The sequence below is a fragment of the Vicugna pacos genome, chromosome 11 (genome assembly GCF_048564905.1).
Source record: "Vicugna pacos chromosome 11, VicPac4, whole genome shotgun sequence".
Taxonomy (NCBI): domain Eukaryota; kingdom Metazoa; phylum Chordata; class Mammalia; order Artiodactyla; family Camelidae; genus Vicugna; species Vicugna pacos.
Genome location: NC_132997.1, coordinates 46,396,622 through 46,424,503, shown reverse-complemented (window position 1 = coordinate 46,424,503; position 27,882 = coordinate 46,396,622). Strand labels below are relative to the sequence as shown.

The window sequence follows — 27,882 nt, the reverse complement described above, 5'->3', positions numbered from 1 at the left end:
ATCAGACACGGGAACCTCCTTGAAATATTATTATACGGAATTCTCTTCCATAACCGGCAGACCAGTTTTGGATTTTTTAGCCAAGGGGCTTAGTTACCAACAAGCCAAAAGCCTCTCATTAAAGGTGTTTTCTCCAACAAGAGGAGAAAGGTGATTTGTTGCTATTATTTCATAGCCCAAAAGGTTGCTGGTTTCTGTTTCCAGGTTCAATAGCACTTTCTAACACACTACATAATTTACTCATTAGGCTTGTTTTTAATCCTGTTCTTCCCCCGTGCAACGTCAGAGGGCGACACTGGGATAAGCTGATGTGGGATGCAGTCTATTTTCTTCACTGTTGTTTCCTAATCATCTGGAAAAGTGCCCGGCACATAATAGGTGCTTTATAAATATTGTTCAATTCATTAACGGATTAAAGCACATTTTAGAGCATGTCTTCTTGAATAGCAACCACAGCTGATACAAAGTATCTCTCATTACTTTTCCCTTCTCTCTTTCTTCCCTTTTTCTGTTTGCTTGGATAGATTTTCACTAGATCAGAACATGCCTCCAAAAATCAGGATGTCATCATCCACAAAAAGGCAGGGGTTTTTACAACATCCAAGCCCTTCTGACACTAAGACTCTCCAGGGAGCATCTCACTCACAGCAAAGGAGACCCAGCTCCAGACCCTCACCTGGGGTGAGACCTGCTAGCTGCAGAGGAGGGACGTCTCCACCACCATCAGGAAGGGGTCCCCTCCAACATCTAGGATCACAAGGGACCCTGACATAAAAGTCAGATGCAGGAAGTAGGAGGACCAGAACATAATTCAGTCCAAACCTCCCATTTTTTTTGATGGGAAAATTGAGGGTTCAGAAAAACAAAGTGGTTGTCCAAGTGCACAGAGGAATTAGAGCACAGCCAAGAAGAGAAGGCAGGTTCTTTTTCTTACTTCTTTACTTCTTCCTTTCCTCCCTCCCACTTCCTTCCTCCCCTGTTTCTTCCCTCCCTTCCTTTGTTCCTTGTCTATTTGTTTGGGATAGGTGTGCATGTGTGTGTGTGTATGTGTGAACTCTTTGCAACAAGATGGTTTAGAAGAAGCCCCAGTGAGCAGTCCATATATAATGCTGACCCAGGTACACTGGTGGTTTAATTTCACTGACTTCTCAGTCCTCCACAACAACCAAGACCCCAACTTTTCTCAAATTGCCCATGAATGATGTAAAAGTCTAGGAGACTTTCTGAGCCAAAAGAAACTTTTAGACATCATCTGGCCCAACCTCTATTTTACAGATGAAAAACAGCAGGCCAAGGGAAGAAAGGTGAGTTCCCCAGGTGACAAAGTCAGCTAAGCTGAAGGGACTGGGACCCCAGGCACCAGAGCACATTAACACACACTTGGGATGCTTCTCAGTGGTGCGTGGCTCTAATGGTCTCATCACGCTGGAAAGAAAACCCCATCCAAGCAAGCACATCTCAGATCACAAAAGAAAATGTTTCCACTGAACAAGTGAATACAATTCTAATGAGAAAATAAGTACAAAGCAGAATCTGTATAAGATACACACACACACTGGGGCACACACACACATGCATGTGATTACTGCATATGTTACATATAAAAGATGTATCTTTTTAAAATACTTGATACAAGGCATATAATAAGTTCACAGTACTAGCAAGGACAACAAAACATATTGCTAATGGAAACACAATTGATACAACATTTTTGAAAAGTTATCCATTACTATCTGTACAAACTAAAATACACATACTCTTTGATCAGCAAGTCCTCTTCCTGGAACATGGAACTAACTACAGAAATAGAATTGCACAGATATGTGGATGAGAGTGTTTACCAAACCACTGTTTATACTAGAAAACAATCAGGAGGTGCATCATTGGGGTTATGGCTGAATCAATGCGGTACAGCAACGTATGGGCTTTTTGTGCAACTGTTTTAAAACAAATCATCACAGAGTTGAAGGAATGGCAATCAGTTATCAGGCAGTAAGACAGCCAAAGTGCAGTGTGATGTGATTAATACAATGATTTTGCACAAAGACCACCACCTCTAAAAAAGTATTATATGTGCACATCCATGTTTGTTCATGGTGGAATCCCCATGAAGGAGAGATGTGGAACTCTGCTAACACTGAGCATCCCAGGGAGAAGGCAGTGAGGGATGCGGGCGGAAGAGATGCTTAATAGTTTCTCTATACATCTTTGAATGTTTACACTAACTACAATACATATATATGGCAAAAAACTAGGTAAAGACCAAAAATTTCTGAACATGAAGGCAAAGGAACCCACAAACAGCCCTCAACGTCCTGTTTCAGCCTCCCCTCTTTCCTTGTAGACTCGAGAAAGCAGGAACGTTCTGAAGAAATTACTCTGTGCAGCACAGAGAACCTCAAAGCAGCCTCTTTAAGCCTTTGGCTGCCACGACCATCCTCCGAGCTGGTTACCTTTCCCGCCAAAGTGGTCCTAGTCCTGATACAGGAAGTGACCTGCCAGCCAGAGGCAGAAAGCGAGGTGTGAACCCAGCACCAGCAAAAGCCCTTCCTTTAACACAGGAAAGGGGCTTGATCTCTCTCCAGGTGAGAGTGACCCTAGACACTTTACCTGATCCTGTCCCACCAAGAACTCACAACTATAAGTAAACCTTGCAGGTCCCACTCTTCACAAGACTAAGAAGGACACAGAAGATAACTGTGGCAGGCAGGCCTTCCAGGGCACCTGAACCAGCTACTCGGAAAGCTGGCCTTGTCCCCCTGGGCTTCTTTGTCCGGTCCTGAATCCCAGTTGAATGAAAAGTGACAGAACCACAAACGCAGAGGTTCTGGCTGTGGCAGTGATGACCACTGGGCTTCAACAAGGATAAAACTGCATTCTCTGAAGCACTACCTGTGCAAATCCTCAAAGAGGACTGGCACCATCAACTTCTAAAACCCCAAGAGCTGTTCACATGAACACACAAAACCTTCTTACTGGGGGGACAGCCCAGCACCTCTGAGGCACCCTGGGTGCTAGATTTCAGCCATGGCTCAGGAACCAGTAAGAAGAAAAGAAAAGAGATGGACTTACCAAGCCAACTTCTGTTTAAGTACACAGACACAAACACGGGGGGCACCGTGAAGAAGTCTACTACAGAGTTCACTTCCAGCCAGAACCACAGCTTGTCGTTGGCTGCAATAAACTGGGGGAAGGAGAAGAGAGAAAAAATGAGAAGCATGGGGCCGGCATTCAAACGCTACCCTTTCGCCAAATGATATGTTTTGGTTTTTCATGGGGGCCTGGAGGGAGATGTTATGTTCTTCTCATGTCTACACCAATCAAGTGCTATTTTGATGTTAGAATTCACTACACAGCCTTTTCTAGAAAGTGACAATATGCTCTGTTGGCCCTGGGGGGAGATCAGCTGGTCTGTTTTTCTGTGATTTTCAATAGCATCCTAGGGAAGTGTGGGTGATCTCACCCTTCTTAAAGTCTCTAATATAAATATAACTGTAAATAAAGCATATATATGCCTTCATTCACATGCACACACACAATCTCTGTAATCCACATTCTGCACCGCTTCCTTCATACACAGGGTCTAGTATAAATCCTCCAAACCCCAAATTCTGCCAATCAACCCCCTTGAGTTGACCCTCACAACTCGCTGTTCCCTCACGATTCAACTAAGTGAGCACTGATAAACATAATTTTAAAAGCAGAAGACTTTTTTCCTCCTATTTAAGGCAATGATGCATTCATGTTTGAATAGAGAGATGAGAAACAGTGGACCGGTAGAGGTACAACGGTTACTTGAATCCCTGTCTCTCCCCCTCGGAACAAAATTAACATGTAGTTCAGGAAATGCTGAACCAAGGAATGGCCTCTCTCATGGACTGAAAATCAGAATGTGGGTCTGCTGTCACCCCTGGAAACACGGGGCTTCATCTTGCCTGTGAGAGCAGGTGCCGATGGGGACTGGGCCCCGGGTACGACACTGCACGCCCCATCGTGATACTGAACACACCCCGTCATGTGGTTCAAACTCACCCGCAAGCCAAAGTAGAGAAGGAAGAACACGTTGAAAGCCATGTCGATCTGTAATGTGAAATCTTTGTAGAAATTCTGGCAGGATTCTATTGGGCTATTAGACAGGAAGAAGAAAAAGCAAGAGGTAAATGAAAAGCATCGTCACGTCTCCCACGTTGCTGTGCAGTGGTGGGGCTTGGGGTGGAGGACAAAATGAATGTTCACAAAATAAAACATTTGGTCTTTCTACCCACTGTGATCGTCAAGCAAGCATTGCCAAGGGGTCTTTTCCATTCAACCATTCAGTCTTTTGTTCTTTTATGTGTTTTCGCCACGTTAAACACGTATTATTTTCATCATCATTCAACAGTTGAGCTAAGAATCTAAAGAGGATCATGCAGATACCTTGGAGAAAGGACAAGCAGAAGAGACCACCAAATTCCTTAATTTCATATTAACCCTTAAAGAACTGACTTCTTTCTTTTAGAGGACACAACCCTAAGCTAAAAATCAGTCCCTCACACCCTCCAGCACAATGGAAGTGAAGCCCATTTTCAATTCAACACAGTGGCTGTGTTTTGGACCTTTATTTTTTTAAACCCACCAGTTGGTTAATAATAAAGGACCCAGGAGCATCTCAGGAAAGCTGTGGTGGAGAGGATCCTGGTGGACGTTCTGGCTAGACTAAATAAGGACTTACAGGCAGCACTCTGATCTGGGGAAGGAAGCAGTTGCTCAACTGGCAAAATTCAAGAGCATTAAACCAAAATATTGAAGCAGTACTCTAAGGGTTAATTTTTTTTTTCTGGCATGCAGGTGAATTGGCTTGGTGTGTGTCAAGCAGCCAATGCAAACCCCCAGCACACGCTACTTTGTTCAAGAGGAGGCAGGTCAAGAGGGCACGACTATACAAACTGGTACACGGCTTCCGTGTGCTTTCCCGCTTCAGACTGATCAGAGGATCAGTGTGGGAAAAGTCCCAAGGTTGGGGCTGGGTGGGAAGCAGGAAAGCCTCATAAGCATCTCAAAGCTGTGGATGAAAATTCATAGTATACTGTTATCAGTAAGCAAATGGTAGCACTCAGGCCAGGAACATCAAGATGGTGAGGTGAGGGAAGGGAGAAGGGAGAATGGGGAGACGTCGAGTACTTTCCCCGGATGGGAAGCAACATGGACCTCAGGGCTAGGAGAGGGATAGCTTGACAAGTGAAGGATGGAGGATTTTCAAGTATCACCACTTTGGAAATCGCTGTGTGCGATACCAGTTAGTATAGTTGTACTTCTGTAAGGACAATGCTTGGTTGTTCAACAGGCAGGAATCTGTGCAGTTCGGGAAATGCAGGGCCCCCCGAGGGGCACGGTGGGTCAGTCTGTGGGACTCTGCGACTGTATTACATGCACCAGGTTTTTCCATTCTGCATCTATATCACAAGTCAAACATGCCCTCCGTCATCTGCCAAATCACAAATCCGCGGAAAAACCTCCAGACCAGCGTTAAGAGGAATCTACGGTCACACTTACAAACTAAGCAGACTGAACAAAAGAGAAACACTGAAAAACAGTTCTTGTATAAAGGAAATGATGACTGCTAGGTTTTTCACTAAGAGAAAGGGGGAGGAAAGACAGCATGGAATTTGTGCAGTCCGATGCTGAAAGGAGACAGGAGCCAAAGAATCTAAACACCACAGACTACCACTGCTCTGAACCTGCTCTCCTCCTCAGGGACTGATTGAGTCAATGAAAAAGAAGAATCCAGGCCTAGAGTTAACACGTGACATTTCTGCAATTCCCAAGCCCATGAGGGCATTTTGTTCCAGGAACAACACCCGCAAGGTCCACAGGTGTCAGAGTTCGTAGCTACTCTAGTTGCCGTGAAAAGAAGTGCATGAACCAGGTTTACCAAGTCTACTGTAGATCCCAAGGGATGAAGAGACAATGCATCTCTGTGCCATGTAAGATGTGCTTCTGAAGGGTGAGTGTGTGTGTGTGCGTGTGTGTGCGCGTATGTGTGTGTTTGTGTGTGTCTAAGTGAGCAAGAGATTGAGGATGGGGGGGCTCTGTTGCTCTGTTGGTAAATACTATATTGCACTCACGTCTTCACTGGTGCTAGCAGTGACTTAGCTGCGCATTATAAATTTGTCTTCATCAAGATTGATGTGTACACAATCAAGGGGTCAGAGAGAAAGTGTCAGTTCCCAAGTCATAGAAAATCCACTATTACTTTACCAAGGCCAAACAATAACATTACTATTGCCCTCACAATAGTTACTGGTGGCATATTTGGGGGTCCTGTTGAGTTCCCTAGCTCCTATTAACTCCGTGGCCTCTGTGGTTAATTTGGTAGTAACCCTGAAATATACCTGGTAGAAGAAGCATTTGCTAGGCTTCAGAAGAGACTGGAACAGTGGAGAGAGAGGTTCAGTGCCACTGAGGATATTCTGGTTCAACATAAATGGAAGTAGATGTTTAAAACAATATAAGGAATTAGGCTGTAGCAACCTATTTCCACTCTTCCTCGCCTTCCTCGTCATTTCCATTGCTCCCTCCTGAACTGCCAACACCCAAAGGCAGCAATGAGAGGACTTGACGCTTCAGGACACTGTGTTGAAAAATATACCTCAACAGTACCCCTGATTTGCACAGAACAATGTTGAAATCATAGCAGACCTCTTCTCTAGTCTTTCTTTCAAAAATTTAGAGGACTGATTTAATCATTGTTTTAGATCATTCCTTGAGTCTTAGACTTTGAGCTGAAAGTAAATTATGCTGCTGGTGCTGGTGGCTCTCCCTCTGGCTGAAGCTCACCAATAACATGAACACACTCCCACTGAGACAACGAAGAAGGGGAGAAGCAGGAACCTCTGGGACAAAAGAGGGCCAGCTCCTGGGACCCAGGTAGGACCAGAGTGGTCAGGGAGTCTGTTTTCTACCCCTTTCAGCTCTTTCCTACTTGCCACGAGAGCCCAAGAAGAACTGTCCTGCCTAGGTTTCTCAAGCGGCAACAGAACGGTCGATCAGCATCCCCTCTGAGATAAATCCTCTGAGCACCCTCAGGCCATGGACACACACAACCAGAGACCACTGAGCAGAAATTCTAAAGCCCCACATTTCATGCCCCCAAATGGAAACAACCCATGGAGAAGTTCATTGATCTCATAAAAAGAAAATACAGGATTCAACAACAAAAGGGTTTGGCCATATCAGCCAGGGTTTATTTTCCTCCCAAAGAGACTTCATCTTCATGATTAATGCTCATTGTAGGACAGAGGATGAAATACAAACTCCTCTTCCTTTTTGTGTAAAATGGAAGAGTTCCTCATCCAGAAGTTCTAAGAGCTAGAAAAGAAATCTCTTTTTATTTTTTCTCTACAAAGGAGAGTGACTGAATCACACACTTAAATTTGGATTGCCACTCTGATGAGGCATGCCCACCATGGAAGAGGCTCTTTATGATGCCAACAGAAAAAAAAAGTAGAGTTTTAAGAACTGAATTAAAAATGCTAGTTCTGATCCTGGTAGTAGAAAACTGACTTTCTCTAAACTGCTCTTGGTTAGCTAATGACTTGCTGGAGGACATGAGATACTTGGTAAGCTGATGGCTTACGCAGGCTCCCACAGCCCATGGATCAAGTGTGATACTAAAACCTTAGTCAAATTTAGCATTTTGATCAGGACTCTATGATTGGGGCGCCTTGAAAAGACTCTCAATAAAGAGCTGCTTCTTATGGCATAAATGTTGCGTGTAGGACAGAGGTTGAAATACAAACTCCGATCTCCTCCTGACCATCAAGCAAGCAGAGCCTCAGTATTTGGACATATCTATAGAGGAAAACGAGACTCACTCAAAGTGGGACATATGTCTCTTTCTTCACCTACTTAACAATATAGATTAGATGAAGACCCTTGAGGAGGAAGATCCAACAGTCCTTCCTGAAGACCATAAAAACCTGTCTTTCCAAAGCATGAGGCAACCAATGACTACTCAGGTTTTCTTGCAAAGGGCAGGGGGCTGAGGACAGAAATCTCACTTCTAGCAGCTGTGATGTCTGAATCATCTCCAAGAAGGAAATAATTGCCTTTCTTCTTAGCCTCTAAACTTCCCTGCTGTTTTCTGTAGTCTGTTTTCCTAACTCTCTGAGCCTGGCTGCCCAACCCTTTGAAAATATGTCTCCAGAATGGTGTTTCTCAAACTTTATCATGCACTAGGAGGGCTTGTTAAAACACTGGGGGACCCCACCTCCCAGAGCTCCTGACACAGCAGGTCTGGGAAGGCGTCCTGAGAATCTGCATTTCCCAGATGTCACTGGTCATCTGGGGACCACACGTTGAAAACCACAGCTCTTGAAGAATGTGCCTGCAACGACACACTAGTTACAGGTGTTGTTGCTCGAGATGATCCCCATGCAGACCTGAACAAAGATGATTAAGCACTTGAGCCCGCCCCCAGACAACCAGCTGCCTGCCACTTAGCTAATTGCTGAGATCAAGGAGTTGAACAGATATTTTCCATTTCTGATGTGAACAAGGGAGGGGTGGGAATTAAGACGATACAGGGAGGTAATTACAATGCCACCATGCAAGCTTCACCGATGACATTGCAATTAACAACCAGAGCGCCCGCGGAGCACGTTTCTCGTTTAAGATTAAAAGGAAAAACGATGAGGACTCGATGGGGAGAGGTTATGGAGACTGCCCTTTATAAGAGATAGAGAAATGTTAAGCAGCTTAGGAACAGCAAAAAGAGCTTTAAACATCCGAGATGATTTAATAAATAACCGCCTGAGAGGGAAGGGACGAGCTGAGGAACAAAACAGCACTTTGTGAAATCGTTTCCAGCATTTAAATTCTCCTCACTCTTGTGGCTAGTCCCTTTTTAAATTGGATGGAGCCTTCTCAATTCCCACCAGGATTATGGACCACAGGGCTGCAGATATGAATCAATACAATCAGCTTAATGATTCCAGACTCTTCTAGTCTCACCTCTGCAGTGTTGCCAGATTAATTTAATTAAAAGATGTCATTCATCCACCACCATGGCTCCCTCCTGCCCCATACATCAACTCCAAGTCTGGCAGAGAAAAATCTCTAAAACCCAGCCTCCACCTTCATCTCCCATTTTATTTTCTACCGTGCTCCAGGCAAAAGCTCTTGACTACCATGAGCTGGTGCCTTCATTATTTCATGAACGTGACTCCCATATTCCTAATTCTGATTCTACGCTTTTGCTGTGCCCTCTTCAAATTCTCCTCCCTCTTTGTGTTCACACCTCAGGTAGCCTTCAAGGCCAACCGAAAGGTGTGGTTCAGCGAATTACTCCTGCCCTCACTGACCTCATCTCTGAACTTTCGTAGCACCAGGAGCAAGGAATTCTGAACTGTCTCATAATGTTGATCCTTATTCCATTCAATAGACTAACACCTCGCAATTGCATAGAGTTTGCACATACTATTGCATTTGGTTCTCACAATCTGGCAAAATAAAGAAGTAGATATTTTGTTATAACCCCCATTTTGCAGAGAGAGAAAACAGAGGCTCTGAAACCTGCCCAAGGTCATGTAGCTTGGCGTTGGGACAGAGACCCACTATCCTTTCTGCCACACTACCTGACTTCTCCAGATGAAGTGCAGTATCCTTGGAGAGAAAAAAGAAGCACCAGACATAGTATCTGCTACCCCCAGGGCCTGGTGTGGAGCTTATATAAAAACAGAGGGGGTTGACAATGGTGGGGTGTGACTGATTTACGGAGGGGGTAAAACTGCCCGAGAAAAAAAAAATGCGTGTGCTTGCCGAATGGCCTGGGAAAACTCAGAGAAAGCTAAACGGTCCAATTTGTAGGTGACTCTCACATGGGAGGGACATTACTAATCTCCAAAAGTCCTTCCTGGGACCCTGCGTGGTACTGGTATCATGGAGCATGACCTGATGTGCTGACGGTAAGTTCTGCTGCTTGTAGAGAAGTAACCCCTAGTCATCCATCTGCTTAAAGATCGATGCCCCAATTCTCTCTCCTCCTCTGTTATTCTGGAAGAATAAGAATGAATATAGTAAAGGATGATAGTATTTAGATACTTGGAACACTTCTAGTCATGGACTAGACAATTAATAAGCTTTGTGTCCCATTCCATTCAATCAAAATAAAGAAAAGGATGGAACCCTGCAGTCATGGGTACTATAAAACCTATCTGCAATGAAGAGGGAGCAAATCTGAGTGATCTGAAGTTTTCCTAGTAACGTTAGGATAAACTGGGTAAGCAAAGTGCTTCAGTTTTCCTGCCTACAAAATAGAAATAAAAGCACCTAACTAATCAGAATGTGTGAGACCAAGAAATTTTAAAAGTGAGGCAAGTCTTTTAAGGTACTCCAAATGAGAAATTAGTGTTATTGTTCATATACTTTTAGGTCTCAGAAAAATATCTTGCAAGCTAATCACAACAGTGGATTTAGTACGAATGACACAAAATTAATTAGTCATTGAGAAAGCAAGACTCTTTATATAGAACATTGCCTTCTAAACTAGAAAGCACCTCAAGACTGCCCAGGTCTTGAATGGATCCAAGTTGAAAACTTTCTACCTGCTTTTCTCAGTGCCTCCGCATTAATTATCTTCTCAGAGCTATGTACTTCAGAGCTCATCTTTCCAGTTATGGTGCTTTGGTGTTTCTCCTGGGTGGGGCATGTATTCAATAAGTTGCATAGTTTTCATTAGTTTTACCAAACAGAAGCAGGCTGCTTCTGTTCACCACAGGATATCCTGGAGTAGTTGTCTTCTAAGATGTTGTTACTGCTGATGGATAGATCAGTGTCCAATCATTAATCAACACTAATGATAATAACATCAAGATGGGCCCTTCGTTTTATCTTAAAACACTTTTCTTAGATCTTGTCGTGCTTCTAATGTGAATAGAAAACACATCTGTTATTTGCAGTATTGCAGTATCATGATCTCAAGCCAGCTGGTTAAATGGCTTTGTTGGGAAATCTGGGAAGTCTTCAGTTATGGGTTTGTATCAATAGGCCTATTAATCTTTCTGACAGCAGCAGGCTTCTAATTAGGCCTCTGCTCAATTGACGAGACGTGATCCAACAGCCGCAAGCATATGCCTCGTTAGGGTCATGTTGAAATGAATCGGAACAAATGGAGAGGTAGTATGTAAACCCTCACTACTCTCTGGATCCCTGTGTGCTCTGTCGTCTGGAGCTTTGAGCGACATGGAGAAATCCAGAACAATGAGAGAGATAGACTTCAGAACAGCTGTGCGGCTCAGGGTGTCTACCTGAATGGTTGGTCCTAATAATTAAGCATTCTTCCAGGAGACAGAGAAAGTGACATAGATCGCTTGATGGAGAGAACAAAAGACGTCAGTCCCTTACACGCTGGGTTTCTCAATGAAACACACAGTTCATCTGTCTTCACGAAACTCAGTTGGTGAAATCTCTGTCTCTCTCCAATGGAGCTCTTCTAAATTTTCTCACTGGATTTCAATCTCTTCATCCCGTATCTTTTCACCCACTAATGCACCCAAATGAAGTAAATCCAAAGCAAAATGTGGGCATGACAAGTTGACCTCAAGAGTGGTTAGCAGTTAGGAAGTTCTGGAGGTCAATGGAAGAGGTAAGACCCCACTCAGCTCTATCACTTACTAGCTGGACGATCCGTGAGCACATAATCTGATCTCTCCAAACCTTGGTTTTCTCATCTATAAACTGGAGACAAAGATCAAACCTCAAAGGCTGTTGTGAAAATGAAATCAGAGGAGTAAAGACTAATTACTGAAAGAGGGATATTTATCTTAAAAACTAAAGTAATAATAATAGTGGTAATAAGACCTGTTTGTAGAAAAATGCCCCCCAAAAGGCAATCACCCAAAAGAACAAAAATTGAAAGAAAATCCACTATTTCATATTTCATTTTTCTATTTGTACCTGCTTTACTGTCCCCTTGTCAAGTGTCGCCATATCATTGAAACACCCAGTAGGACATGCAGTGAGCTGACATCTGGTGTGATTCCATATATTACGGCATTAACTTTGGATAATATGAGAAAAGAAACACTGGGAAGTTTATATTTTGTGAAGGGAACCATACAAGTCTCATAAATATCAAATAATTAACCAAGATTTCCTGGCCAACAAAGCCATGAGTCACTTAAATGAGGGGCCACAGGAGGCTGTGCATTCTCCTTTTTCCGGGTCTTGAGCAGAGGAAAGAGTTCCATCGGCCTGGCTGGCTTAGCACTGATCTGGAGGAGAGGCAGAGGGATGAACCAGTCATATGCCTTCTAAATATCTCTTCCAATTCTACGTCCGTAAGATTATGTACTTCTTCACTGTTGGACGCTTGGAATGATGTCCAAGACAACCGACCCACTAATGCTTGTTTTCTCCAGCTTGTCTACAGACTACAATTATTTCAATCACAGTTGTTACCAGAGTAGAATTAGTGCTCATATTTGCCAGAAACTTTTACGTAATAAATCAGAGTTGAGCTACTACAGAAAACAGAGTCTTGCCAAAGGAGCGCTGCCTCAGTGCTCGCTGTCTGAGGAGTTCTAACTCCCTCACCTCCCTACACACACTGACTGTAGGCAGCTCTTCTTTAGCAGACTGCCGTTTGTCTAGTAGACTGGCGTACTAGAGTAGATGGTTCGAATCACCCTTGGTGCACACGCACTCACAAATACCACAATACAGACTGAGAGTTCTTCAAGGGCAGGGTCAGTGAACCAGGTGAGGGGTAGTACACGTGGGTGGGTGCACACACACACACACACGTGCACAAATCCACAGCCTTTCAGCACAGATGTGTGCTCGCTACCCAGCTTCAACCTCACTCTGGGGCCATCTGCAAAACAGGGCAACCTGGCTGAGGTGATTAGAAACAGGGAGAAGAAGTTGTCCCACATCTGAATGGAGAAGAAGGAATCAGACACAATGCCTGGCATGAGGGGGGCGCAGTACCTCTGATCCCTGGAGTCATGCTATAAAAGTTTAGACCTAAGGAAGGAAGAATCGAGCATCCGTTCTACCACTGCTTTCTGCCGCCAATGCCTTGCTTCTGGATGTTAAATGTTGTCCTATGTGTTTTAAGAAGCCCATGAACAATGATCTCTAGCCAGTAACAACCAAGTCAGCTTCTAGACAGTGGAGAGCAATGGCCTCGCATCGTTTCTTAAGGAGACGGCAGTCTTGAGGAATAGCCTGGGGCACAGTCTCAAGGCATTTCAGCCTCACAGCTTCCCACGTAAGAAGCTCTCCTGATTGCAGAGAGAATGGCAGAGGCTCCTAAGAAAAAGCATGAGTTCTCTAGTTACAAAGGCCAGCCAGTCAGGGCGAGGCTGGGCCGGAGGGTTGGGATTTCCACAGCACAACTGGCTTTCAAATCAATGTGGGACCTTTTAGGGCTGGTATTGGGTGTAGACTTCAAAATCCTTCTCTCTGAGCCTTCTTGTCCAGGTGTGTGTCTTGGACTCCTCTGGGCATTTCCTGGTCACTCATCAGTCTCCTACTTAGCTTCTGCCCTATGCTTCCATCCTTGTCTTCCTCCTGGGCATAATCCTGATACACCTGGACAGCCTGACCTGGGCAACGCCTCTGTTTACCTGCCAGGACTCAGAGTGGGGAAGGCAAACTACTGACTCTGCAGGCAGGCCCTCATCAGATGGGAGTATGGGTATGCATGAGACAGCGCCCTTTCCGACTCTCTTTGATGAACTTTGATATTCTGTCAGCAGCCTGGAGACCTGCTACAGTTTCAACCCTGCTATTCCCCCAGCCACATCTGGACCCGAGCAGAATGGCACATAGCTCGCTCAGTGGTCTCATTCAAAGGGTCACTCTGACAAAAATGCCAGCTTTGAGGACCTGCCTGGTACTGATGGTAGGAGACCCAAGACCCTTTGGGAAAAAAATAATGGGAAAAAATAATTATGTAAACAGTTGTCCCATTCAAAACATTGTCACACAACATTTGTTAAAAACTACACATGGATTTATACGTGACACTAAGGGATTATTAAGATAGCTTTGTTTCTGGCATCCTGAGGTTTTGTTTGTTTGTTTGGTTTTGTTTTTTAAGAAGACACAGAGAAAGACCTGGTATGAGTCTCTCTGACATCTGGCATAGAAAACAATCATACCTTTATTACTCAAGGAAATAAAATAGCTGTGTCTTAGCACTGTCTTTGGCTGACAGCTAAGGCATGGAAGTTTTGCAAGTATTCCTATTTAGGAGTTTTGCTGAGAGCCCAGCAGCCTCACAGCCAAAAAGGAGAGCCTGAGATGTTGCTGATTAGAAGCCCTGAGTCTGCTGAGCACAAAGCAGGAGTCATTCCTTAGGAACGCCACAAAGTGACCTGGGCCACGGAGACCAACATCACTTTGGAATATCAAGCTATCTTTAGAAACAAATCATCACCTTTAACAAGGAAAACAGTACTGACTTGTTACATTCTATGATTATAAAACCACATCTTCAAGTATATACTCTTTTAATATCCTTCTTAACTTCTCCCTGAAAACAGTTTCTTACCTCTGGGAACACTTCTTTTCCTTCATTTTTCCCCCCCACTTGTTTATGGTTAGCATTGGAAATCACTGATTTATTAAAATAGTCCCGTTCGTACCTCAGAAAAATAGCTCTTTCCACCGTATTCATAGTGTCCACTTGCCTCTTAGATCCAAAGTTAGAAAGAAATATCACGAATTACATGCTCATGGGGTGAAGCTTCTTTGTCTTCCCCTCCTTCCACAGCTCCTCTGGTTCATTCCACTGCCACATCTTTGATTTTCTCTAGAGTTATTTTCCCTATCACTGAAAAACTGTCCCTGGGAGGGGCCCCGGAAGCCCCAGGAAAGCTGGTTTCCTATGATTTTCTCCTTTGTCGCCATGAATGGGTCCACTTGTCCCCATTCTAAGCTGGGTTTCAGAAACTTTCATTTTAACCAGAAGCCGGGCATTTTTCTGAGAAAGAGGAACGGATCTCTTTGCGGAAGGACCTCATGAGAGGGACCAGTTGCTTCCTTCCCAAAGCCCCCAGATGCAAGTTTTGGGAAAGGGAGAGCGTGTCAACATGCTGGTCAGGTCCACGTGCTCTGCATGGTCTGCACTACAGCTCCATCCAAGTTCCCTTCAAAAAGGGAACTGCTTCCATTCCAAGGACCTATATGCTGGTTACTAAGAGGACACATTAAGCAAAGTCTATTCCTATAGGGGGAATAGAATATGTTTAATAGAGGAGGGGAAAGTGTGGCAAGAGCTTCAATCTACTAAATCCCCCAGATACGAAGAAATCACGATTCATGAGGGAAAAATAAAAAGAAGATACAGAGCCTTCAATTTTGTGTCACGATGACCGCTTAGTGCGTAGTTTTCATGTAAGGAGCTCTGGCAAGTGAGTACCATCAGGAATTTCTCAGAACCCTTATTTCTATCCTAGGATTATCAGAGCTTGATAATGCCCACTTGTCATCTTTCTCAACATACATCTAAAATGTTTCTATTTATATGAAAGAACCAAAAATTCCAGTTAAAAAACAGATCCTGACAAGTATGTCTTATAACAGTCCGTTCTGAGAATAAAAGAGAGTAAAAAAAAAAAAAAAAGAGACAAAAACATGTTAAAAAAAAAAAAGAAAAAGACACTTTTAAAGCAAGTCATAGCCCTAAGGCAAAAATATATTTCAAAAGAGAAAATTACTAATCAATAATGTAAATATTAAAGCCAACGTGCTTCAAATTATACGATGGTCCTTTTTAGTACTACCATTTTACATCTTTTAAAGCTGAATTTGTGGTATTCTTGTTTACACAATAGTCTAAGAGAAAGATTAATGACTATTTCCCAGGGCATGTTGCTTAAGAGGTGGGAATTTTTTAGTATATATATTTAGCTATTTATTAGATCTAAGCAAAACCAACTTAGGTTAATGGTGTTCAGAAAGATGTGATAAGGTACCATAACTCTGGTCACTTTGGACACATGTGGGCAGAGTTGGGAATCTGCACGACTGTAGGTAAGTTGTTACTTGGAAAACTGACCCTCACCTCTAAATTCCTTATCATTAGCTTTTGCTCAGCAGACACCTAGAAGGAGATTTATTTCGCTCTTTCGCAACGTTCTAGGCTTGACTTGTCAAGGGACTGAGTGGCCTTTGTGATGTCGCAGCCAAGTTGGGGCCCTCAAGGATATCCAAAGAGAACCTTCAATCCCAGCACACTTCAGTGTATTGACCGGAACGCTCGCCACTTCGATTCCATGCACGCGCCCAGGGCACACTCCATTCAGGTCTGGGCCCTGGAGGAAAGCACGCGGCATGCATGGGCAGTGCAGGAAAAGGGTCTGGTAAACCTGGAGGCGACAACCCAAAGGGTGAGGTTGCATCATGCAAGGAAGATCACAGCTTGGCCTCAGCTGCCATGCAGAAAAGACCTACATCAAAGAGTCTGCAGTGCGGCTCCTGGGTAAGAGTCGATATGAGAGAGGTGAGTTACTTCAGCAAGGAAAGACACGGGCAGAAAAATGTTCAAACCACTATACACAGAACACTGTACAGAGCACTGGCATTACACGCGAGAAGAGGCAGCTTTGGGGACGAGGAGGGGAGAGACAGAGGCGGGACGGTGAGGACAGAACTGGTTGTTCCGTTGATGACATGGTTTCCCTGGCCAGCCTTTAATAGGCATGTCTTGTTATAATATGTGTTGCTTCAACAAATAACCCCGTTAGAGCCTTTAACATCATCCACCATAATTTTTGAGATGTTTTGAAAATTCAGGAGAAGCAAGGCATCAGGTACATGAAGATATACACCATGGTTTCCTGTGGTTACAACTCATTAAAAAAGCAGAGCTGAGCTGGTCAGATAAATAACAGACAGTTAAGTGCCAACATTCTGAAGACATTGGTTACAGAGCTCACGGGGACCCCCGAGGCATAACATGGCATGGAAGGAACCCAACAGTCATGAAAGCTCGGGGTGGTGCAAGGGTAGGTGACTCTATGCTGGGACAAGCCCCGAAGCCACCTATGACCCTGAATTTAAACCCACTCCCGAGGGGAGCCACCCCTTCTTCATCTCAGCCTGCACAAGTCAGAAGTGAGTTCACCCCATATGCCTTGACCATTTCACGGAACATTGGTTACAGGTTAGATTCCCCGAAGGTTTATTTATTGAAATCGATTGAACAGCAAAATAAAATAAAATGAAATAAAAGTTTCAGGTTCTTCTTAAAGAAATAAAAATGCTACTGATTGAGCAGGAGCCCATCACATTCCCCTCTGATATCAAGGTCACATGGGACATCTGAGAACTGCTTTCCTGGGAACCCCCTATTGAACATGACATGTTTTCTTTTTTCCTCCCTCTCTGCCTCTTGTGATCTCTGACACATTGAACATAACTCAAAGGATGGTATGGTCTAGTCCTAAGCCACAATTTCTCCTTCCTGGTTCTGAAGTGAAATCATGGAAGCAGCAGGTACTCCTCTTAAAATGTTCTCCTGGAGTTCAGGCTTTGAATTCCCTGCAGGTGATTGATTACAGCCTGGGGAGGGGACTCAGGCCCAGCCAGTGTGAATGAGCAGGGCATGACCTCAGCCAGGACCCCTGGAACGTGTGGCTGGATGCTGGACCCCGGATTCCTCCCAGCATCACCTTCCTCACACCTCGGGATGTGGCTGTGCCCCCTGATCACAACGTACACCATTTTATTGATTAAAAACCTAACAGTTTAAGTTGAATGTTTTCAAAAACATTTTATAGTTTTGAATGAAAATGTAAGAGTCCACATATTCATGAACAAATGTTTTTGAGGTTTTTTGGTGGGAGGACAGGCCCTCTGCTAGTTTGGGGGATGTAAAATTCAATCAAACATGGTTCCCGCTCTTGAGGAGCCTTCCATTTAGTAGAGGAGCCTACCAGATTTTAACTCCTGGAAGCAGATACGCAGGAGTGCCTTCCTTCAAAATTCTACTGACTACCCTGATGGCCCTGGGCAGGTTACTTAGTCTCTCCGTGCCTCAGTCTCCTTGGGTATAGAACGCCAATAATCTCTTTCTCCTCAGGCTGTTGAGAGGAACAAAGAAGTTTGTAAATGTTCAGTCTCGTAGCTGGCTGGCACAGGGTAAAGGCTATGTTACTTTTAGTTATTAGGATCATTATTATTCGGATATGGGTAAGAAACAAAGGGCTCTGGAAGCCGAGGTAGTTTCCGCCTAACTTTTGAGATAGGTCTTGAGTGACGGATGAGCAAACACTTGTCAGGGGGAGAAGGCGGGATAAAGTACTGAAACAGAAGGCTAAGTGTGAGGGTGACGGCGGAGGCAAAAGAGGACACGGTGCATTCTGGGAACAGAGGCAGGGTCATGGGAGGCTGCAGCATCTGTGTGCCCCAGCAGCCTCGCCTGTCTGCATCCTAGAGGACACTGATGCGGGAGGACGATGCTGTTATCTTTCTTTCGTAGGGAGTTAACTCTGGTGACAGAGTGACAGTTGCAGGAATGAGAAGGAAGAAAAGAGGTTAGTCCGTCAAATTAAATTCTGCAGGGAAAAAGTCACTGATGCAAAGATTACGATGAAAAACACTGCTGCTGCACACATGAAGTATCCTAATATCCTGGAGAGCACGCCCCTCCTTCAGCCAGGCTGCTGCCCGGCGTTCCTCAGGGAGAGGGATTAGGCCCCCAGCACCACCACCTAAACCACAGCCCTCCTCAGCTACTGCAGGCTTTGTGTCACAGAGTATGTGTCTCTTTATCTTTTGAAAGGACCCACCCCATTAAGAAGTTGGTCTCTCTGCTATGTGGACAGCAGTCTCGAAACTAAAGTTAGAATCTACACACAAGGGGCAAATGTCAGGACCGTGAGTGGGGGGCACCTGTACATACTAGACACGTGCCAACAATTATGACAACTGACATGTGAACACACATAGGCGTGAAGAAGAGTTAGCACTAACCCTTCCTCTGCTCCACTTTCTCTGCGAAGAACTTGGTTAGCAATGTCACCAAGTCATCGTATTCCACTGCCTTGTAAATGCCCAGCAAACCCTATGCACATCCAGGCTTCTGTGAGCTTGATGAACTGGTTTTCCTTCGCAGAGTCCTGTTCTTTAGGGCTTTAGATATCCTCAGATCCCAGGGGCTTGCCTAAGAATATGAATTCTGGAGGGCGTAGCCTTCTTTGGGTTGGAGCCAAGACAGCAAAAGGGAAAATACCATGTTTGATAGCGTGCATTCCCTTTCAAAGTTACCAAGGATGTTTGACACTCACTTAACTTTCAAGTTGGAGGGTGATGGGGACGCTGCACCCTGAGCTGACGAAGCGGAAACGGGAAAGTTTTGTTTATATTCTGTCGTGACCATGTGGCCCTATTTGTTTGGCAGATTTTCGTTTGTTCCAAATCCATTCTAATTTGGAGTTTCCACAAAGCTGGGACAAGAGGACAGATGCTGATGTGGGGGGCACGAACCACCTGTCCTCAGACTTGTGAAGGAGAAAACAGGGTGAACTGAACTCATAGTAGGAACACACACGGCCAAACTCCGAAGTGGCTGCTACTGCGCTGTTAGCCCACACTCAGGGAACAGTTGGGCTCGGCAGGAAGGCATTTTTGTGGGGCAGCTGTTGGCACGTGGCCTCGTTTCAAAAGAGCATGTAATAGGGCTTAATGGAAAGTGACAAGGAAAGATCCAACCCAGGTGGCTGTTATTTCTGAAGATCAGAGGAAGAAGTAAATTTTTCTTGGTCTGGAAGAGTGTGAATTATTGTCAGCTACCCACGACGTCTCCTTTTCCCTCCTAACTGGGTAAAAAGATGGACCCACCAAAAGCAGTTTCTCCCTACTGCTGCCCCAGTAGGTGAATAAACACACATGCACAGAACTCCAGGTTGGGTAACAGTATGACGCAGCATCGGGGCCTCATCGCCTTCCCCAGGATACTCTCCTGATATTTATCGGATGGAAACCAACCAGGAAATCGCAAGCGCTAAGAGTTCTGCCCGTGTTCCCCAGAGTCTTCCCCAGCAGCTCCGTAAGTAGCTCTGCTTCACCTGCTCCTCCCAAGACCTGTGCTCCCACCAACAGTGACGACTGCACCTTCATATGTCCCCATCCGCACGTGTTTCCGGATGAGCGGACACAGTGCGAATAACTTCTCAGTAGGTACCAAGTTTCCATCTTGATCAACAAAACTGACTAAAGTTTGAAGATGCCTCTATTTGGAGAGGCTGAAAAAAAAAAAGGTGGTTTTAGAAAAACCCTACACATACTGTATTTAAAAGTAGTCAACTGGATTACAATAGTTTTTTAGTGGATTTTAAACCTCAAATCTATCAGTTTGAAATTAGAACCATTTTAAAATTCATTAGTGTGACCTTATCAAAATGTTGCTGTATATTTTTCAATGTATTGATCTTTTTTAAAATATAGTTTCTCACAAGGGAGTTTGTTTCTTTGTGCTGATGAAAGAGTTCCGTGTTATTATTGGGGAGATTAAAAATATAAATCTACATGCGATAAAATGTCCTCAAACGATACAGAGAAAAAAAAACGGTGCTTCTAAAAACTGGCAGAAACCCAAAACAGGTCTGCACATGAATTAACAATATTGTGCCGATGCCAATTTTTCTGGTTTTAACTAGCATATTTTGCAACGTAAGTACTCTCATTGGAGGAGAGTTACCCAGCAACTCTGTATTGTTTTTGCAACTTCTTGAAATTATTTCAAAATCAAGTTATAATAACATAATAATCAGTTACTTCACCTGCTTCCTTTCACCTTAGCCAGGTGTCGGGCTCGTGTTCTACTTGTGGTGACCTGAACCTCAAAAAAATACACAACTGATTTCTTTAAAAAGCGTTTCTTTGGGTTTCAATTACTGTTATCTGTGCAGTAATGTGTTCAAACCCAAAAGATACGAAACAGGTACCAGAGGGACCGGCAACGCCAATCACTATTCACTGTCTTCCTCCCTCCCTCAGGGGAACACTACTTGAGGCAAACGTCGTTTCCCCACTGTGTAAATTCTCATAGACAATCTCTCAAGACAGAACCGTCAGTAAATATGTTGTTAACTGATAAGGAAACTCCTAGAATTAGCCCACAGGAGTCCCCTCAGGTGAGCAGATGTCAGGTAACAAGCTATGCTGAGTCATGTTGTTAATTCTACAGTGACCTCCCCACTGAGCCTAAAGCTGGTCCTGGACCAGCTATCCTTCTGCTGGATTTTTCAGCCTCTCTCTGTCCCTTTCTGAACTCAGAGCTTGTCTTCCTAAGGAGCCAAGCTGAGACCTGCTTAATTAAGGTCCAAGGTGATACTAAGAATTACTTAGATTTTTTAAAAACAACCAAAAAGGCTTTAAGAATGAATTTACAATTGTAGAATTTCAGGTAAATTGCGAGTTAGAAGGAGAGATATTTTGGAGTATAGAGGTTTTTGCTGCACCCCTAAAATCACCCAAGGGTGGCTGTCCACTCTACCTGCTAAAATGATGCTTGTCCTAGACAATTCTACTGGAAGTGAAGCCAAGGCCAAAATAAGGCAGTGAAGTTAGATCCTTGGAATGCCACATGACTTCACAAGAAACATGTCAACTGTCTCATCATTCTGAGAAGCTTCCTCTAAGAAGAGTAAAAGAAAAATGGAGAAATGTGCAAAGAATAAAATGTTCTGTAACTGAAGCCTCATAAATGAATGTCCAGGAAGAGTCAATTCAATCCTTCCTGAAATAGAAGATGTGGCACCACTCTTAACCGAACACTGTTATTCCCTGCAGGTGGCTTGAGCTTCTAGGGAGTCTGGAAATTCCACCTTTCCCTAGTTGTTTAAAGGACAAACAACCAGAAGAGCTCAAACTGGAAACAAATGAGTTATTCAAACCATTTCTTGAGGAGCTCCTATGATGAAGAAGGGACCTATCCTAACTGTAATTTTTTAAAAGGAATTTCTTAGCTAGTGGAAGATAGAAGACTCGCAGAACTATCTGGCACTTGTAAAAACGAATGCAGCTAAGAATGAATGGGCTGCTGAACTCACCCTTCTGTTTCACACCCATGCTATTCACATGCAAACTCTTAACTCATTCACCTTGGAACACCCAGCTCAGTGGTTCCCTCTTCCAGGAAACCTTCCTTGATCTTCCCCTCACCTGGAGGTAACTGAGCCCTTTTCTGGATTTCCCCTCTCTTTGGGTGCTTCCATTGTGTCACCCATCACTCACAAGGCGGTCATTTATTTGTTTGCTCATCTTTCTCCCTTCCCTGCTATAGACTGTGAGCTCCCTAGGAGGTAGGGGCCAAGGTGGGAGGGCTTTGTTTTTCATCCGTGTTCCTGCTAGCACAGTGCCCAAGTATTAGGCTCTGAACAAGTGTTTAAGGTAGAAGAGAAACATAAAAGTATAGAGGGAGGAAATGGAAGGGTCTGGAGGAAATTGATCATAATCCAACAGCACCAAGATGAGATGACAAACCTGCTAGAGAAATTCCATCTTCTGACATGACTTTCAATGGCCCCAGGGTCCTGTGTGGATTGAGAACTTACATCGTATGACCATTACCACATCAGCCACGATGTTACTACGATGCCTCGTAGATGCAGTGTCCTCAAAAGACTAATTTATGGACCCCTCCCATGTCCCAGGAGAGTTACAGGTTATCTCACCTAAGATGGATAAGAAGATTCTAAGCTTTAGAATGGGAATGGTCTTGGAAATAGTAAGATTCCTCAGTCAGTGAAGCCACCTGACCTGCTAGCTGTGAAAAATCAAAGCCCCGAAAGCGTTACGGGAGATTCTGAATCCTAGCATAGGAGATTCTCCACCAGGGCATTTGGCTTCTGTGTCACTAGGCATCACAAAACTAAATGCCTAAAACCTCACTTCTCTTAAACGAATGGATATGTATTTTTCATATGAGGATTATCTTCTATCATTGGGAGGCCAGGGTGGAAATAATACTTAGAGATGACTGGAACCTCAATTCATTCTTTTCTCTTTTTTTCAAATGATAGCTGTTTTTTGTGCTGTAGATCAGGAAGGTCAGTCCAAACCTGACATTAAGCATATGAGCAGCACAAGAGGAAAATTTAGAGACGTTATTGACTCAGGTCACTCTTGCTGACCCACTTCTCCAGGAACCCAATCCAAAGAATCAAGTTGAAGTAACAACAGAGATAAATTAAGGATCCCCATAAAAATCTGGGGGCAGGAGTTCAGATGAGGATTTGGACCCAAAAGGGTGTGCTTAAAAACAGACTAGTCTTACTGGATATGAGCCAATATGCTCTACTGTATCAGTAACACTGAATATGATGGATTCTAATCTTCAAAAAACGTAGTCATGTCTAATACAGTCTCACAGAGATGAAGGGGGGTCCTGTCACAGATATTCCTCCATGCTGCACATGTGGGGAAGGTTCCATTAGAGGCCGTCTCTGAACCAAGCATTTAGATCATTTCATATTGGCTTTCCCTTTAATTTGTCCTCTCAAATCAGCATATACTTTGATGGACAGACCCTTCTAGCCATACGCTCCCTAAACAGTAAGTGGGTTCTTAAAGATCAGGATTATTTTATAAAACTGTATGAAATCATGAAAAATTTAAAGTTGTCACTAGCTTCTGAAATACCATGCTCTGTGTAAGCAATTCTAAAAAGACTATCTGTAGTTATGTGTGAGCTAACAGTACAGAAGCAAAGATGTAATAATATTTATTTATTATGAGCAGCAGCAACGTTTGATGAATCAAAACACCACTTTAGTTCAGATGAAACTACAAACAGCATAATATCATAATGTGAATGGAACAAAATAAATGAATCCATTCGGTGGGCCCATTCGCAAATGAGCCAGTTTTACCATAAGGAGGGAGAACATGAGTTTAATTTAAAGCTTAAAAACAATCCCATTAAATAGAAAATACTTTTCCTCAGTTAAAAAAGTCTCTCTTAGTGCTAAGGCCACTACATTAGAACAGCGTCACCACTGTTTAAAACTGAAAACAAACAAGCAAACAAACAAACAAAAAACACCCAAACCCAAAAAATCTTAGTATCATTGTGTCCTAACTCACTATTAATTCAATAAAAGGGTTTTTAGAATTATCAAGCTGACATTGAATTTATTGCTTTTCAACTTGGTAGAGATGTTTTCAAATTCACCGAATGGAGTTGTGAAGTTTAAATGAGTTACAATATGACAAGTGCTTAGACGGTTGCTGGCACCTAGTAAGGGCTCATTAGCTCATTATCTGTTGATGATGTTAAATGTAAAGCCAGGAACCAAGCTTCCATCTGTCCTGGGTAAGTCTCACTGAAGTCTGGACCTCTTCTTCTTCTGTGTAAGTTTACAGCACATCACTTTCTCTCTTGCCCACTAAGATCCAACCTCACACACCTTCTTTCTGTTCCTCCAAATTTCTACCTTTTTGTCCACTGCCATGGGAAGGCAAGCTCCACAAAAGCAAAAAAAAAGTCTTTGTTTTATTTACTGCTTCACCGGAGCCTAATCTAGTGCCTGGAATATAGTACATTGTAGGTACTCAACAAACTGTGTTAAATGAATAAACAAATAAATGGAGGACCAAAGGAAGGGACAGAAAGAGCAGGGAGGTAAGAGGTAGGGAAGAAGGAGGGAGAGACGACTGAAGCTCTAGCTCAAGCTCAGTAAGATTAATTCTCTGGTTAATAACAGTGTTTTCCTTGTCAAACCAAGATTATTAACATGAGGTTGCTCCCACCTCAGTTCCTATGCATATATGACTTTTGTACCCACATCAAAGGATTTTCATCTCTCTTATTCCAACATAAGCAGTCCCTTGGTAATTTAGTAGTCTATAATATATGCACCTGGAAAGATGTGTAAGATCTAATTTTTGACTTACACTTAATCACATACTTCCAATCTCACTTGAAGGCAAAACAGAACATTTTCTTGTCAATTGCTTTTCTAGGTTATGTGAAGAAAAAATTGGCAGCCTGCCCCATGTTAATCTAAAGCTCTTTTTCTTACGTACCTTAATAAAGGAGTGCCTCTACTCTAAGTAAAAGTGAGCCCACCCATGCAAATCTCCCACACACATAGTGTGCTCACGATGATGAATTGTCCAGGGTTCCACAGACACTGACGTACAACAGGATGTATCGTTTTGGAGTTAAGAAAAAGAACCCTGGATTCAGAACAAGGGCTCAAATTCTGGTCTCAATTAGTAACCATGTGACCTCAGGCAAGTTACTTAAACTTTGTGAGTTTCCCTTTCTTCATCAATCAAACAGAGAAAATCACAGTAGGGCTACTGAGTAGAATAGGAAGACAAGTTTGTCAAGGGCTTATCTTTGCACCTACTAAGTTCTCAAGAAATATAGAAACTGCTTATCAGCCTAGAGAGAGGAAATCAGGACTAAAGTCAGAATCCCTCAGTGACAGCTAGCTAAGCCGGTGCCTGACCTCATGACCATCTGATAAATATTGGCTGAAGGAATGGCTGCTTCCCAATGACTGGCCACATGGGGGCCGTCCCCTCCCATCCCCTTCCTTCCCCCTCCCGAGACCTGTTCAGGTTGTGCAGTGCTTCCTGTGCTTATGAGTTACATTTTGCATGATCTCTTTCCTCAAGCCTATTATCCCCAGAATTGCATGTATACTGTAGATGCTTGCAGGGAAGGGCCTGTGTAAGACTCTGATGCTAGCTCCCGCTAGTGCCTTCACCCATAGCACGTGGCACTTTCATCTTTGCACTGGCATTTCTGTTTAGAAGAGCAAACCAGGAGTGGCCAGCACTGGGCTGAGAATCTGGAATGCAAATTATAACAGCACAGCAGGTTGACTTGGGTAAACTGCTTATGCGTCTTTTGCTCTCGTTTAGAAAACAGCTTTGGCTGCTTCATACAAGCATATCTTTCATCTTACAGGCTCCACATTTCTGAGAATGAAAGTGGCAAGGGGAATGCTACACTGTTGCAAATCTGTTGATCAATATCCTATTAATCTTATTGGATCTGGTGGATTTGGGGAGATGTGGAAAGAGGTATTTGGGCTCCAAAGTTCTAGCTCGGTCCTTCTCTCTTAGTTGTAATTGCACAAGATTCACTTGCTCAAATTTCTGACATAACTGCATGGCCCTATCCTGAGCACCACTTTCCATAGCTGTGGGTTGAACTCAACAGGCATTAAACCTCCATGCGGGAATGAATGCCCATCGTGGCCACACAAAAAGTGAAACACCATCCTGGCACTATGGAGAAACCAAAGGACAAATGAATTACGTTTAGATTAAGGTCCCTTTGCTGCCACTGTCCATATGGGGGCTTCCTCAGACACACTCACAGGAGAAGACAGGCCTTAATAATGCCTTTGTTTTAACTTAAATGCACATTTCCCTTCTCATTTGTGCTAGTGTAGCTACGCAGTTTGTTCATTTTTAATGTGCAGGCAAGAGCTAACCAAATACACTGAACCCCTAATCCGACCCTCCGCAGCACTGAGACTTATTTTTGTAGCAGTGTTAAGTACACACACCAGTCATTATGTGTGCTTTTGAAGTAATCCTGGTCCTGTCAACCACTGTAAGATCCTGCAACCGTGGTACTCAGTAGTTATGCAGTGCTTGGCCAAGCCCAGTGGGTAATTTTCCCTAAGTATATATGTGCTTAAATGGCACCTACCAATTATATCTCTTTGTGGGAGCACAAAGACGGCACCCCTGCCCCAACCCCCTGCTGGGACGGGCGCAGTTCCCACCTCCACAGAGTACTCTCTGCCTCTCCCCTCTAGAAGCACCAGGGCAGCCCTTTTTCCAGGCACAGAAGCTGTAAATACTGTTACGTTTATCACTGCTCTCTATTCTGGCTCTGAGACTTGAGCCAGAGAAAAACCTGCTTTCAGACATGGCCACCCTTCTGGGATATCTCCATAGGACGAAAAAAACAAAACTGGCCACCTGTGATACAGCCCCCCAGTTTTCAAGTTCGTCTCAGCACCCCAGTTCAAAACTACCCAACAACTGGAGACATGTCAAATGAAAAAGGATACTGAGTACAATATTTATTCCATGTTCCAAATACTGGGTTTCTCTCCTATTAATTTTTGGTCTCACAAATTTAGTCTGGAAAAGACCATGCCAGGCTCCTCCTGATGCTAAAGTTCTAGCTTCAGACATCAACCTCAGAAGGAGTGAGAGGGACAAAACCAAGGGACAAGGAAAAGAAAAAGTCAGAAATACCAGAGTAGGGCAAGGGAGGACGAAGGCTCAAGTAATAAAGTAATAAATTAGAATTGACTTAGCACTGATTCTGGGCTCCACGTGAAACCACACTGTACTGTTTTTAATTACTAAATGTCAGGCTTGTTACATTTGCTCTCTTCAATCTCCCCTTCCCTTCCCTCCCTCTTCCCCCTTTCCTTATTCAGGAAATAAAAGCGATCTGCTCTCCGAGGCATGGCAAAGGCGGATCGGTACGCTTGCCTTTGACATCCTCAATTCTTACCACCACACTCTGTTGGAGGAAACATGACAGGAAACGTCTCGACAAGGTGATTCTCTGCCACGAACCTTAGAGATCCATCCAGACCACATCATTCCTTTCACTTGCTAATTGGTTTCAAGAGTCTTCTCCCCTTTCTTGTTTTCTTTTCTGGTTTTGGGGCCAATTGCCAATGTATGCACAGTTCTGGATTTTATTTTAAGTAATTTGTAGTTGACTATCGTTTATTTGTGCAATTGGTGTAATTAAATCTAATTACATAATTGGTGAAAGCCTGAGTAATCGCTTAATTAGAATCTACAATAATAACTGCTGAAATCCACTGTTATGACACGCAATGATACAATTATGATGTGTTAACAATGTGGTCTAATTCACAGGACACCCTGAGA

The 27,882-nt window shown here is 43.6% G+C and overlaps 1 protein-coding gene across 10 annotated transcripts in view; it reads right to left on the bottom strand.

Moving 5' to 3' along the window:
- KCNMA1 (potassium calcium-activated channel subfamily M alpha 1) overlaps positions 1-27,882 on the bottom strand; it is a 708,582-nt gene that overhangs the window by 278,981 nt on the left and 401,719 nt on the right. For all 10 annotated transcript variants that reach the window (XM_072971241.1, XM_072971239.1, XM_072971250.1 and 7 more), the window contains exons 4-5: positions 4,033-4,126; positions 3,073-3,184 (exon numbers count right to left, since the gene is read on the bottom strand). In XM_072971241.1, the coding sequence (XP_072827342.1) occupies positions 3,073-3,184; positions 4,033-4,126 (206 nt within the window). The remainder of the gene's footprint in view (positions 1-3,072; positions 3,185-4,032; positions 4,127-27,882) is intronic.